Source organism: Eupeodes corollae, chromosome 1 (assembly GCF_945859685.1).
Source record: "Eupeodes corollae chromosome 1, idEupCoro1.1, whole genome shotgun sequence".
In the NCBI taxonomy this organism is placed as follows: Eukaryota; Metazoa; Arthropoda; class Insecta; order Diptera; family Syrphidae; genus Eupeodes; species Eupeodes corollae.
The window spans coordinates 311,071,200-311,085,732 of NC_079147.1; the positions used below are offsets into that span (position 1 = coordinate 311,071,200).

Sequence of the window (14,533 nt, forward strand, 5' to 3'; positions counted from 1 at the left end):
TAAAGCTGATAGTTGTTTGTATATAAAAGGCAAAGGTGACAAAATTATATATATACTTGTTTATGTTGATGACATCCTGGTTATTTCAAAAGAACAGAATTTAATTTTACAGACAATTACAGAAATTAGAAAACATTTTGAAATTGCTGACATTTGAAGTTGTATCTTGGAATTCAAATTATATGCACCAAGAAAAATACATAAAGAAAATACTTGGTACCTTTAATATGTCAGATGCGAAGACATCCAAAATACCTTTAGATACTGGATATTTCAAAAACCAAATGACGGATGATGAGCTTTTAGACGACAATGAAATTTATCGAAAAGCTATTGGCTCACTTCTTTACTTATCAGGAAATACAAGGCCGGACATAGCAGCAGCTGTTTCAATTCTTAGCAGAAAAGTATCCTGTCCTACTCAGCGTGATTGGAACGAAGTTAAACGCATTTTAAGGTACTTGAAAGGAACTTTACAGCTACAGCTTTGTGTTGGATGCAACAAAAATTCAAAACTTGTTGGATATGCCGATGCAGATTGGGCTTCAGACGTTAAAGGACGAAAATCCACAAGCGGATATTTATTTAAATTTGGAGAAGCTATAAACAGTTATGCAAGTAAAAAGCAAGGATTGATTGCACTTTCATCAAATGAAGCAGAGCTTGTCGATTTAGCAGAAGCAACTCAAGAACTTATTTGGCTGAGAACATTATTTGAAGACCTACAAGTTGATTTAGATGATGTTACAATATACGAAGACAATCAAAGTTGTTTAAAACTTCTAGATTCAGAGAAGATAAATCCTCGAACAAAACATATAGATGTGAAGTACTATTTTCTTCGTGACATTAAAGAATCTAAAGAAGTTAAATTCATTTACTGTCCAACTGAAGAAATGGTTGCAGACATTCTAACGAAACCATTACAGAATATTAAGTAATCAAAATTCAGACTCCTGGCTGGTCTAACTGAGAACGATAAAGACTTTACTTAAGAAGTGTTTATTAAGAAGGGGTGTTAAGATATATATAGTTCACTATTTCTATATATATACTTTTTTATAAAATCACTTGTTATATTAATTTTTATAGTTTTAATATCGAACAATATTGAAGTTCGATATTTTTGATTTTTTCGATCCTATATTCTTGAACAATAAATATCTTGTTTAATTTATGTTGAATTAAATTAATTCTTATTTATAAATTGGACTTCCTGGAATAGCCGTTCTAACAGTTAAATGTAGTTAACGTAGTTATGTAGCAAACGTAGCGGTAGACGTCATTTACATTTAGGTAGACGTCTGCTACATTTAATTACGTTAACTACATTTAACTACATTTACCACCTCATTTATGTAGCAGACGACGTAACAAATGTAGTAAATCAAAAAAAAATCGCAATTCCTTTTTTTTGTGAAGGTAGCACACGTAACAAATGTAGAGTAGAAATAAATGAAACAAATCAAACGTGTATAGTTTATCCAATTAACTACACGTAGTTTACCGAGTAGATTACCTGACGTAATCTACTCTGCCATCTCTATTTGGCTCTGATTCATTGGTTGGCGGATCATTATTGTCATGCATCGCTGATGGACCCTCGGGATTAAGGCGAGGGCTTCTCCTAGGTGGTATGCGTTGATTTATTTGCAAATAACACAACGACTAGAATGGAGTTAATCCTGCTACGATTCTCAATGGTAATATTTTATTTCTGAAAAATTACAGAGATCATTGTAGTTGAATAAAAATTTTTGTCCCAAGAAACGTACCGCAGTTTGCACTCCCCAACTTACTCTTAAAAGTTCAGTTTTCATAATGAAATTTAAATTAGGGATAAACAGAGAAACAAAAATTAAAACTAAAATGGCGACATTTCCAATGTGAGAGTGAAAACTGCGGTATCAAAATTGCTGCATTTAGGACTGTTTATGTTTATGGATGAAGTTAAGGGCGTTCTTCCACATCTAACGCTAATGAACTTGACAAAAAAGTCAATGACCTTACCTCAGTTATGAACAGATCGCTAGAAATTGCTTGTCCACTTATACACATAAGAGGAAACAATGGCGGATCCACGGGGGGAGGGTCGTAGGGGTCATGACCCCCCCCCCTGGGAGATAATATGTTTACTTTTTCGTAAGAATTCCCTTCAATTCAAAACTAATCGTATTGCGTTAATGGATATGACCCCCATTATATTTTGAATTATTTTTTTTTTTGTATATGAAAACAACATTTGTATTTTACTTCCCTAAACTTTGTTGCTAAAAGTACTGCTTTTGACTGGAGATTGGACCAGGAACATAATATGAATAGGATATTCAGCCCTATTCCAAAAACACAGCACAAATTCATCAACTTTTGACCAATTGATCCAGGGGGGGTCATATGAGCCAAAAAGCTTAAACAGTTAAGTTGTATAGATAAAGATTTCATTTAAAGATTTATTAGTAATTTAACGACATTCACTAAAAAGTGGTTTGCTATCAAAAACAACTCAAATTTTTATTTTTGCTCAATTTAGAACTTGAAAAAACTTAAGTCATGCTTTAAATTATTTTCATAAAAAATATTTCTAAGAAAAAGAGCAAATATTCAAGTTCTTAAGAAGAAACCTTGAATAAGAGATCATCAATTTTATATTAAGTTGCCTTTGAATTCCTTAAACTAGCCTTCAACTTTATAATTACATTTTTTTTAAAACACATTAATAGTGAACATTGAAGTGATTTTTACTTGCGACATATAGGAACTTTATATCAAGTTTTGCATTAGTAAACAATTTCAAACTAGAGTTTTTTATCAAATATGACATTACGGCGGTAGAGAAGTCGAAAAAAGTGTCTAATTCCTTCCGTCTGTCTGTCTTTCCTGGCCCCTACAGTCCAAACAAGTTCTGATTGAAATTAAGATTTTCAGCTGATTAGTGTAGGGAGTTTTTATCATTTCATTAATACAAAAAATAACAGCAGTCCCCACATACATTTTTTTGGTTCAAACATGTGAATTTTCTAAAACTTTCTCAAAATTTTCTGTTCTTAATTTGGCTTCTTTCTACAACAAAAACATATTTTCGTTTTGCTCCAGAAGGGTACCCCTCAAAAAAAATCTTTATTTTGTTTTTAAGATTTCTCAAGAACTAATAGAACGATTTCAAAATTCTTCTCTTTCTGTGCAAGCTCTTGTCAATGATAAAATCGATGATGATTTTTTATGATCAAAAATGTATTTTTTTTTATTTTTAATAAAATACTAATTTTGTTTACAAAACTTGATATCTCAGAAAGGGGACAACATTTTTTTACGAAATTTAAATGTAAAATGTTCATATATTTATAAGCTCTTTATTTAGTGCTTATACCAAAAATATTTTTAAGACAAAATTTATAATGATTTTCGAAAAAATAGGTTAATCTAGATTTTTCGACAAATAAAATGGTATTTAAATTATTGAGAAGAACTTATTTTGAAGGTATGCACATTTTTAAATCTTAAAATATAGGCAATACTTTTAAACATTTAAACAATTTTCTGAAATTTTCTTTTTGGAAGAAATTATCAAGTTCTTGCGACCCAGTCGTGCATTTCATTTCTTTCAAGACTGGTTTTCTGTTGAATACTGTTTTATATTTTAAGTTTGTTAGTTTTATTTGTTTAACTTTTACAATGTACTTATTTTATATTTCTATACTTAATAATTAATAAGATGTTAACCTGTTGGATGCCGGGCAGAGAGAGAGCATACTTTATCTTGTTGTTATATAAGTTTTAGATAAAGTAAATTGTTATACCATGGTGTTGCCAGCAATTATATTTAATTGAATATAACAAATACAAAAGATCTTAAAATATTAAATAAATCTACTTTTTTTAAATCTAACTTTTCTTCCCAACTCATTTGTTGACCTACCTTACTTTTTTTTAATTTAATTTTTTTTAAATAAATTATGTTCTTAAATACAACTATTTCCTTGAATTCAAGAAGCAAACCATTTTTTTTCTACAATTTTTAAGTTTTGTTAACGCCTTTATAAGATCCAAATAAGCAGATTGATAACGATAGTAATAAGAGATTCCCGCAAATTAAGTTCGTAAAAACTACGTCAAAAAATGCCCGCCATTTTTACATTCAGATCTTCTCTCATTTTCTGGATTTTTAAATTTTTGCAGCGTTCTTGGCATTAATAGAAATTAAAACAAGAGAAGTGTATTGTTTTTGGAATAAAGCAACGTTTCAAAACAGTTTCCTACATTTCGGCGCGAAATGCACCAAAAACCCTCTAAGCTATTGTATTTTAGCTCTTAAATATGGCATATTTAGACAACTGTTCGAATCTTGGAATGCTTTCTAAATAATTTGATAGCTAAAGTTGTCATTTTAGCAATTATTAAATTTTGTTAGCATCCTTTACAAAACATTAGGGAACATTTTTAGGCGGTGAGTAAAAACTCATTAAAGTGTGTGACCCCCCCCTGATGAAAAGTCTGGATCCGCCCTTGAGAGGAAACAAGAAACCACAATGGTGGACCTCAGAGCTTGACTCGCTCAGGAAAGAATGCAGGAAACTTTTCAACCAGGCCAAAGCCGCAAGACTAGCATCTCATTGGGACTCTTACAAAGAATCCCTAAGAATCTACAAGAAGGCACTAAGGAAATCTAAGCGATCTTCTTGGCGATCCTTCTGTGGCACGATAGAAGAAACTTCTTAAGCCTCTAGGTTACGGAGAATTCTTTCAACTAGTACAGCGATGCCAAGCTGCTTGAAAAATGCAGACGGCTCCTGAATCGCTGAACTTACTATTGGACAATCACTTTCCTGGTAGTTCCTAAGCCCTTGGAAAGATTGATTGATATCCATTTAAGGGCAAGTATTGATACAAGACTTCTGTCTTCGTCTCAATATGCCTACTGTAAAGGTAAATCGGTGGAAACAGCGTTACACACTTAAGTACGCACCTTCGAGTATTCCCTTCATCATAAAGATTTCACTATGGTTGCTTTCCTTGACATCGAAGATGGTTCGCTTCGGGAGTTAATTCAATTAATGCTTACTAGCAGAATAATTAACTCAAAACTGGAAAACTTCTGCAGACGATTCGTTAGTAGAGGGACACCGCAAGGTGGTGTTCTATCCCCTCTCCTCTGGAACCTAGTGGTGAATGAAATCCTAATTAGTCTGGATGCAGAGGGAGAGATTTCAGAGTGATAGCCTATGCAGACGACATTGCTATAGCAGTTTTAGGAAAACATCTTAACACTCTAAAAAAAACTCTTACAAAATGCCTTAGATAGACTAATTCTGTGTGGACTGGGTGTTAACCCACACAAAACTGATTTGGTCTTATTTTCGGTGAGATACAAAATTCCATTTGTCAACCCTCCCTATATTAAAGATTAAAATTCTCAGACTAGGCTAAATACGTCGGTCTTGTCTTAGATAAAAACTAAATTGGAAACGCAACGCACAGGAAAGAGTCAAAAAAGCTACTGTAGCTCTTTTTTTTTTGCAAAAAAGCTATTGGTAATTTATGGGGCTTACAACCCACCATCACGCATTGGCTATACACATCGGTAATCAGACCGATTTTAATGTACGTTGTGGCAGTATGGTGGACTGCTGTAGGGAAAGTATAAACAGGGATAAGTTAAATAAAGTCCAACGTTCAGCTTGCCTATGTATGTATAAGTGGATCGCTTCGCACGACCCCATCTGCGGCATTCGACAACTTACTCTACCTTACACCTCTTGATATATTAAGCAAACAAATAGCAGCAAGCTCTGCTATTCGCCTCAAAGCTTCGTAGCAGTGGACTTACAACAACATTGGCCACTCCGTAATTCTTAGGTATTTAGAATCAATTCCAAAGCACACAGACTGCACAATCCCCCAACTGCAATTCGATAGAAATTTCCAGATTTCTATACCTCCCAGATCTTTTTGGGAGGATAGGAAATTCCTGGAAGATGAGTCAATCCATTTCTATACAGATGGGTCAAAAACAAAAGAAGGGGTAGGTGGAGGTGTGTACTCTGAACGATTGAAATTTAGTCTCTCATGCCGCCAGTGTAGCGTGTTCCAGGCGGAACTTTTGGCAATAAAGGAAGTCTTGTCCTGGCTTAAAGAAAACGTAATATCGACATTTGATATCCGTATTTTATCAGACAGCGAAGCCGCTATCAAATCTCTGGACTCAGTTTCTTCAAACTCTATAACAGTCTATAACTGCCGATCATCTCTAATGGAGATGGCACAACATTTTAATATTCACCTTTGCTGGGTGCCAGGCCATAGAGACATTCCAGGTAACTGTGAGGCAGATGAACTCGCCATTAACGGCACAGTACAGCCCATCCTACCACGTTTGGCACGTACTGGCATACCAATAGGTATTTGTAAAATGCTGCTAATGCAAGGGCAGGCACCAGATTGAGCAACAGTCATAACCGGACACTGTCTAAAAGGAAAGCACGCCACAAAACTAGGCGTATTCTCAAATGACTTTTGCAGAAGCTGTATGGAAGAGGTAGAGGAGGAAACAGTTCTTCATCTTCTCTGTACAAGCCGTGCTCTGGCTCGAAAATGCAAGAACTACCTAGGAGAATTCTTTTTTAACGATCTAAATCTAAACGATCTAAATCATATCAGCATAATCAGCCTCTCACGTTTCGTAAGGGACTTAAACTGGTTCCATTGAGCTTAGAAGGAAGCCTCAAGATTCATGTGGTATCAAAATGGGCCATTAAACTGGCCTAAGTGTGTCCGTTTCCATCTTGGACAGCCGCAATAACTTAACCTAACCATTTATTGTGAATAAATTACAAGAAATTTAAAACAAAGATAAATCAAATATTACTATCAAGAAAGAATCCACGAAATCGAACAGTTAAAAATAATAAACACTCTTTCGCTTGTGAATTTGCCAAAAAAATGCTGTCGGAACTCGCTAACAAACATTATAAAATTTAAAAGTCGCCTTCGGACTCGTTGATTGGTCGAATTCAAAACGAAGAAGGCGAAAGCGAAAGTAATAATTGAAAAATTGCAAACTCGAAAGCAAAACCTTTTGCCGCAAAATCAAGCCCCTGTGTTTATTAAACAAAATAAGTCTTAAAATATAGATCAATAAATCACGACATAAGAATTTCTCTATGAATATGACCCAAAATGAATAATACAGAATTATTAATTTGTTTCACTTTACATCATTTTATCGTCTCGCCAATCGATTTCAATATAAGATCGTTTGGTATGTTTCAGATACTCTGACCGTAACTTAGATGTCAAAATGATATTCAATAACTTCTAAAGTTCTTCAATTGTCACGATTTTATAAAAATTAATAATTGCCTCATCTTATTTTCCCATATTTATTTTCTTTATAATTCTAGATCAATATTGATTTCGAAATTTTATTTCCGGGAAAACAAAGTCTTCTTATTGAAAAATGGGACAGTTTTAAATCAGCAATTCTACCAGTTTTTAACGACAAGATTAAAGATAAAAACTGCCACGACCTTCTTTGTCAGTTAAACAATACAAAGTTTTTAAGAGGTTTGTAAAAAATCGATTTTATTTTTAACGTTATGTAGATATGAGTATATGGATGGATATAAAATATATTTACAATCTATTTTTAAGCCGAGTACAATTAACCTTCCGATATGAATTCATTTATTCATTCATTTATAAATATATATACACAAAAAAAGGGGTAGTATTATAACAGGGTGGAAAAAGAAAACAAGCCGAATCAAAATTACAGTTAAAATAAAAAAATGTATGTTGTTAAATAAACAAACAGTTGTCATCGAAAGGTTAAGGCAGCGGCTTAATTGTAGTTGATTTTGAACTATTTTGTGGGCTTTAAACCCAGAAAGGCATCGTTCTATCTTTTGTATATTTTAAAATCACCAAATATTTATTTCATCTTTTAAGTATTTTTTGCTTTTGAAAATTGTTGAGAATCGTGTTTGTTTTACGAAAGCCAAGAGTAACATATTAATTATAATTTTGATTTTTTTCAGATCCAGAAGATATTTTAATTATAAAGGCAGCTGTTTCAAGCGAAATAAAAAAAAAGTTTTTCAAGCCAACTATTAAGGACTCCCAGCAGTCATTAGTGGTTGAAGTAGGGGAAGTAAATGATCGTGGTATTATGAAAGGCGAACTTCGACGTTCGCTTTTGAAAACAATATTTCCAACTTTAAGAAGTGAAATATGTAACGTCATGACTCGGTGAAACGTCAAAGACTGAAAATTATTGTTGATGATATATTGTTTACAATTTGGAAAAAAGTAAAATAAATAAAACAAAATATGATAAGCAGTGTTGATTAATTTTTTGAAGATGAAGATGAAAACGAAAGAGCGGAGAAAGTATTGGTGTGTAGATTACGAAGAAGTTTAAGGGACAACTCCAACCCACTTCAACTTCCAGATAATTTGTAAGAATAAAATTGTGAATTTTATTTCAGTTTAATTCAATTGTTCTTTTTATAGGTTTGTGTCATATTTTCGCGTTAATAAGCATGCATTTGGTTATATTTTAAACATCATTACACCAGGATTTAAAACTACTCAAAGTTCTGCAATTCCACCATATATAAAAGTTTCAGTAGTTCTAAGTGAAGTTACTTATTACTTTTTTACTTATTACTTTTTTGAAAGGGCCAGATTACCCGGAATAGTGGGCTGTGTAGATGGGACTCACATTGGAATAATCGCTCCTGTTCAGCTACAACATCAATTTTTAAACAGAAAAGGATTTTATAGTTTAAATGTTAGTGGTGGTTAGTTAGATACATAGAGATTGATTCTTATTATTTCACTCAAACTTTTTTCATTTCAAGGCCTGTGACAATAATGGAATTATAAGATTTATTGATTCCAGATATCCAGGTTCAACACATGACTCTTTTGTGTGGAATCATATTGAATTAAAGGATCTTTTGGAAAGCTGGTGGTTGAATGGAGAGCGGTCAAGATATCTAGGTGTGAATATATTCCATTCGTAGGTAAAGAAGTAAATGGGCTATTTTTAAGAACAATTTTTTTGTTTTCAAAAATTCCAGGCTTGGTTTTTTTTTGAAGATCCGAAAGATCCTATACCTTTCGCATTTTCGGGGTTTGTCTCCATAATTTCAACGAGCTTTGAAAATTGGTTGGAGTTGGTTCTTTTTATGCTAGGTATACAAATAAAATTCTATATTATTTTTGCAATTGTTAAGCATTCATTAATTTTAAGCATTCATTACCTTTTTCTATTTCCAGTGCAACTCATTTTACTTTATTTTCCAAAATTATTCTCAAAACAAAATAAAACAAACAAACAACCACCGATTTCAAATTTAACAGTAAATTTCTTCAAGTCACGAAGAACTACAGTTCGACCGATTCTGACAGATAAAAGCGAACATTCGCTAGTGGTAATAGAGCGAGATTTCAATTCGCTATTTTTTTTTTGACATTTTAGGCGAATGTCAACTAGGCGATTCGCAAACGGTAATACCAAATAGTCACATTTATTAAATTTTTCTTGCGACTCGCGAGTCATAATAGGGCCCTATAATTCAATGTTGGTTTGATAACACATATTTAGTATATTTTAACGAAATTAAATATAAATTTCAAAACTTTTTGCCAGCGTTAGATACTTGCTTTAAAATTTTGTTTGCTCTTAATCTCAAATATCCAATCCAATGTAAATCTGTTTGGCTTTTTATACAAACATTTTTTTTCAAATTGAAACCTCTGAGAGAGTATCGCCTGATGTTCTTATCCTCACAGAATCTTTAAAAAAATAAAATGTGTAAATGTCATTTATGTTTATTTGTATTATTTGATGTAAAAAAGCTTATATGTCACTATAAGACAATACATTACTTCAAACAAACAGACGATTATCAATGTTTCAGCTGTAAGCAAATATACAACCTAAAAAGTTTTAGAAGACATTTAGAACGATCATGTAAGGGCATACATTTAAACGAAGAGTACTTATGAAGAATCTGATTTGTTTAACTGTAGAACCTTCGGCAATAAGTTTCTTCTGTAACTTGTATGGGAATGCTAATTTATCGCGGATGATTGTAGAAGATATAATTAATGCATTGACTGAGGGATTATTTTCACTTATATTTAAAAAAACTACATCAAGAGTTTTTTGAACATATCAATGTGGCAAAGCAAGAAATATTTAAACAAACTATGCTTTTTCTAGAAAATCCTTTCGATAAAGTTAAAACTTTTCACAGATTTATTCAGGTAACAAAAAATATTAATTTATATCAAGAACCTTCTAGTTATGTTATAAATAATGAGGTTTGTGTTGAGAGTGGAACTACACCCACTATTAATATAACAGAATCTGATGGTATTTTATTACCATTGAAAGTTTTGGAAAGTTTTTGAATAACCTGAAGTTTATAAATCCGCAATAGAAAATATGAAAACCCTTACTCTTAAAAATACACCGCATTTAATAACAACTAAAATTTGAAAGGAAAGAATTAGTAGTAAGCGTTCCCAAGTAATGCCATATAATTTATATTTCGATGATTTTGAATTAAATAATCCATTAGGGTCACACGGTGGAAGTCATTCCATTGGAGCCGTATACTACAATTTTCCAAGTCTTCCACAGCACATTAATTCAGAGTTAGACAATATATTTGTGGCAATGTTGTTTTATTCCAAATATAAATGCTTTGGTGAAAATTCGATTTTCTACCACCTTGTTGATGAAATAAAAATGCTGAAAAAACGGAGTTCCTATTAAACTAAGATCAGGTGAGACAAAACATCTTTACTTTGTATTGGGATTGATAACAGGAGATAATCTTGGGTTAAATACCATCCTCGGTTTCTGCAAAAGTTTTAATTCTCAATATTATTGCCGTATATGCAGTTGTTCTAAAAATGATAACTATACAACTTGTTCTGATAATAGTAGTAACCATAGAACTATTAATGGTTATAATCTCGATATATTTAGATTCCCAAAATCAAGTGATAGAATGTTGAATACTGGAATAAGAGAAGAATCAACTTTTAACAATATTCTATCATTTCATGTAGTTCAAAACTTAACTGTAGATACAATGCACGATTTATTTGGGTGTATGCCATTACGATTTGTGTAAGCTCATCAATCATTTTATAATTGAAGAAATTTTGTTTAAGTTTAGACGTTTTAAATAACAGAACACAACTTTTCAGGTATAGTGAATCTGAAATTGGAAATATTCATCCAGTAATCAAGTCCGAACATATAAAACGGAATAAATTAAATATCTCAGCAAAAGAAATGTGGACGTTTTGTAGATTTTTACCAATTATTATTTTTGATCACGTTCCAGAAGGTAATGAGCACTGGAAACTATTAAAAATTCTTAATAAAATCATTGATATTGTTTTAAAATCAAATTATGAACAAGTTGATCTTTCCAATCTTCAATCCCTTATTTCAAGCCACCACTCGACCTATATTGAGCTTTTTAATGAAAATTTGAAACCTAAATATCATTTTATGATTCACTACCCTCATGTCATGCGAATGCTTGGTCCGTTAAAACATTTTTGGTCATTCCGGTTTGAATCGAAGCACAAAGTACTTAAAAATTATTGTAATAGTATCACTTCTCGTAGAAATCTTCCATTGTCTTTAGGATTAAAACCTCATTAATGTTCTGTAAAAGAATAACTTGCAGCTTGGGAATCTCTCCGGAAATTTCCAATATACCAAAAAGTGGCACTTTACTAAAAGGTCGTTTATGATTTCCAAATTTACAAAACGCTTCTTCCTACAAAATGAATTTAAATGAGGTGATAAGTTACAATTCTTTTACATATCGCAAAATTTATTATAAAAGTAATGACTATATTGGCATTTTTAATGATGTTTACAAAATTAATTGTATTATTTTGTTAAAAAATGTTCCATATATAATATGTGAAAAAATAGTAATATCTAATTACATTTATCATTTTAACGCTTTTGAAATTTGAAAAGATTCTTAAATGTATTATATTTATAATATTAATGAATTTCATGGGCCTCCAGTGTCTTTGCTTTCAAACCCTAGTGGTAAAAATTTTATAATTTTAATTTTTTTTGAATAATGTGTCTATTTTTTATTTTATTCTTTAAAAACATTGTTTAAAATTCAAGAAAAAAATAAACAAAACAATAAAAAACAGTTAAATTAATGAAAATCAACTTTTTATTTTACCTTTTAAGAGTTCACAGATTTTAAAGTAAGTATGAAATCAAAAAACGACTGAAGATAAAGCGTTGTCAAGCAAACACAGTTGTAGTTTAACGTAGTTAAAGAATAATGGAAACATTATAGTTTAAGCCTGAACATTGTCATTTAACAGCGAAATAAGCGTTGTTAAGCAATCACAGTTGTAGTAGGTGTACAATAAACGTAGTTAAGGAGTAACGGAAACAATATAATTTAAGCCTGAACATTGTAATTTTACTATGAACGTGTTTCTAAAAAAAAATATTCATTCAACAACGTGCATTGTTAAACTATCAGAAGAGTAGTTTATTTATCACGGTCATACTCAAAAATAATTTTTCAGAAGTACAACAGCCATGATCGTTTGAGTACGAAAATACTCAGTGTAACACAAATATTGTCAAAAAACTATAAGGGGTGATACATCGAATACGAAATCAACACCGTTCATTGTAAAGTTTTGATAAAAGCATTAATCACGCGACCATAGTGAAATCAAGAATGATTCCTGGTTGACGTCAAATTAACCAAAAATATTGATTGATATCACCAACGTTGTGAGTGTTAGTGATGACACTTTTATTATAAATACTTTGCATAACCTTGGTATGCCGATGATCCATTACAATGCTGTCCACGATTTCCTTGAATTTTGTTGGAGTTTCTACACTCACGGTAAGAAAATTTAGCGTGTCACTGAAACTACAAAAAATTTGAAATTTCGAAAGTTTTACTAGGTTAAGTGATCAAAATAAAGAACCAATCCATACTACACGCAAACATTTTGTGAGCCGAAAATGATTGCCTGCGACATGTTAGTCCAACACATTTGTAGTTGTTGATTTACACCCTCAAACCATTTTCTCATCTTTAAAAAAAAAAAAACATTTTTTTCTAATTTTTGTAAGGATAAAGTATATATAAAAAGAGGCTGGGATGCGACCCACACTGATAACTTTCCATCCCGTCTGTCGATTTATCTTTTTTAAAAGTTTGTCTATATGTACTCGTACCAATTTTTACCAAATTAGCGTACTATTTTTTGTAGATTTTATTTTTTATGAAAAAAACGGATTGTTGGATTTTTATATAAAAATTACTGAATATCGAAAACAATATTTTCTGTGAAATAAAATAAGTTTGAAGCCAATATTTTTAATTTTTGAAAAGATATTTGAGTCGAACTTAAATTTTTACCAAGTTTTAGTATTGTTTTTTTTTAGAGTTTTATTTTTTGTAAAAAAACTGTCAATTCGATTTTTTTTAAAGTTTTATCAAATGTTGAAAACAATATTTCTTATAAGATAAAATAAGTTTGAAGCCAATATTTCAAATTTTTTAAAGGATATTTGAGTCGAAAATCAATTTTTACCAACTTTTGCTAATTTTTTTTAGGTTTTTAATTTTTTGTTCAAAAACTGTCAATTCGATTTTTTTCAAAATTGTACTGAATGTTAACAACAATATTGTTTTAAAGACAAAAGTAGTTTAAAGCCAATATCTACAATTTTTGAAAAGATATTTGAGTCAAAAATCAATTTTTAAAAATCTGTCGATTGGATTTTGCTCAAAATTTTATCAGATGTCAAAAACATTATTCTTCGTTCTTCGTTACACAAAACTGTTTTGGAGATAAAATCATATTTAAGTCTTATAATTTTTCAGTTTTCTTTTTGGTTCGTAAGATATTTAGGGTTAATCAAAATGTTCACCTTTTCTTCAAACTGGTACGGTAAAAAAAAACCACCCACGCAATTTTCTTGAGAGCCCTTTCTGCATCTTTCTGCCTTATTATCTGTATAACAAAATTTATTTGAAATCGATATCTCTTCTGGTTCTTGAACTATGGACGACGAAAAAAACGTAGCCAACGTACGGATGTACGAACTAACGTACACACGCACGCACAGACATCTTTCTAAAAATCTTTTATTTCGACTCTAGGGACCTTGAAACGTCGAGAAATGTCAAAATCGGACCCATTACAATAACTTCCTATGGGAAGTTAATAAGATATAGATGAAGTAAGACAAGTCCTTTAGAACAAAAGTACACTTTAAATCGTTTAAAATTATCAAAGAGTCAATATTCTAAAACTCGTTTTTAAAAATGTTTAAAAATTTTCGCCAAGGCAAAGCACAAATGAACGAAAGAAACAACAAGTATACGCCACATTGGCCAATAATAATTATTATTCAAATTTGAAAGTTATATTAATGTTGTTATTTGTTTTCTGATATATTATTTTTTGTCTGAAGAGAGAATGTTTAAATGTATAT

General features: G+C 31.3%; 1 protein-coding gene and 1 long non-coding RNA gene across 3 annotated transcripts; both read left to right on the plus strand.

The window, feature by feature from the left end:
* Nucleotides 1-227: 227 nt before the first annotated feature.
* On the plus strand, nt 228-941 carry LOC129952370 (uncharacterized). Its single transcript, XM_056064928.1, has one exon. It carries the CDS (start codon nt 228-230, stop codon nt 939-941), a length of 714 nt encoding a protein of 237 aa, XP_055920903.1.
* Nucleotides 942-8,242: 7,301 nt separating this feature from the next.
* Nucleotides 8,243-9,560, plus strand: LOC129941058 (uncharacterized). Of its 2 annotated transcripts, XR_008780804.1 has the most exons (5): nt 8,243-8,453; nt 8,509-8,623; nt 8,677-8,798; nt 8,859-9,195; nt 9,280-9,560. It is a non-coding gene; the product is annotated as an uncharacterized LOC129941058 (long non-coding RNA). The 2 variants fall into 2 exon arrangements; XR_008780803.1 differs by having other exon boundaries at nt 8,859-9,560.
* The last annotated feature ends 4,973 nt before the right edge of the window (nt 9,561-14,533 follow it).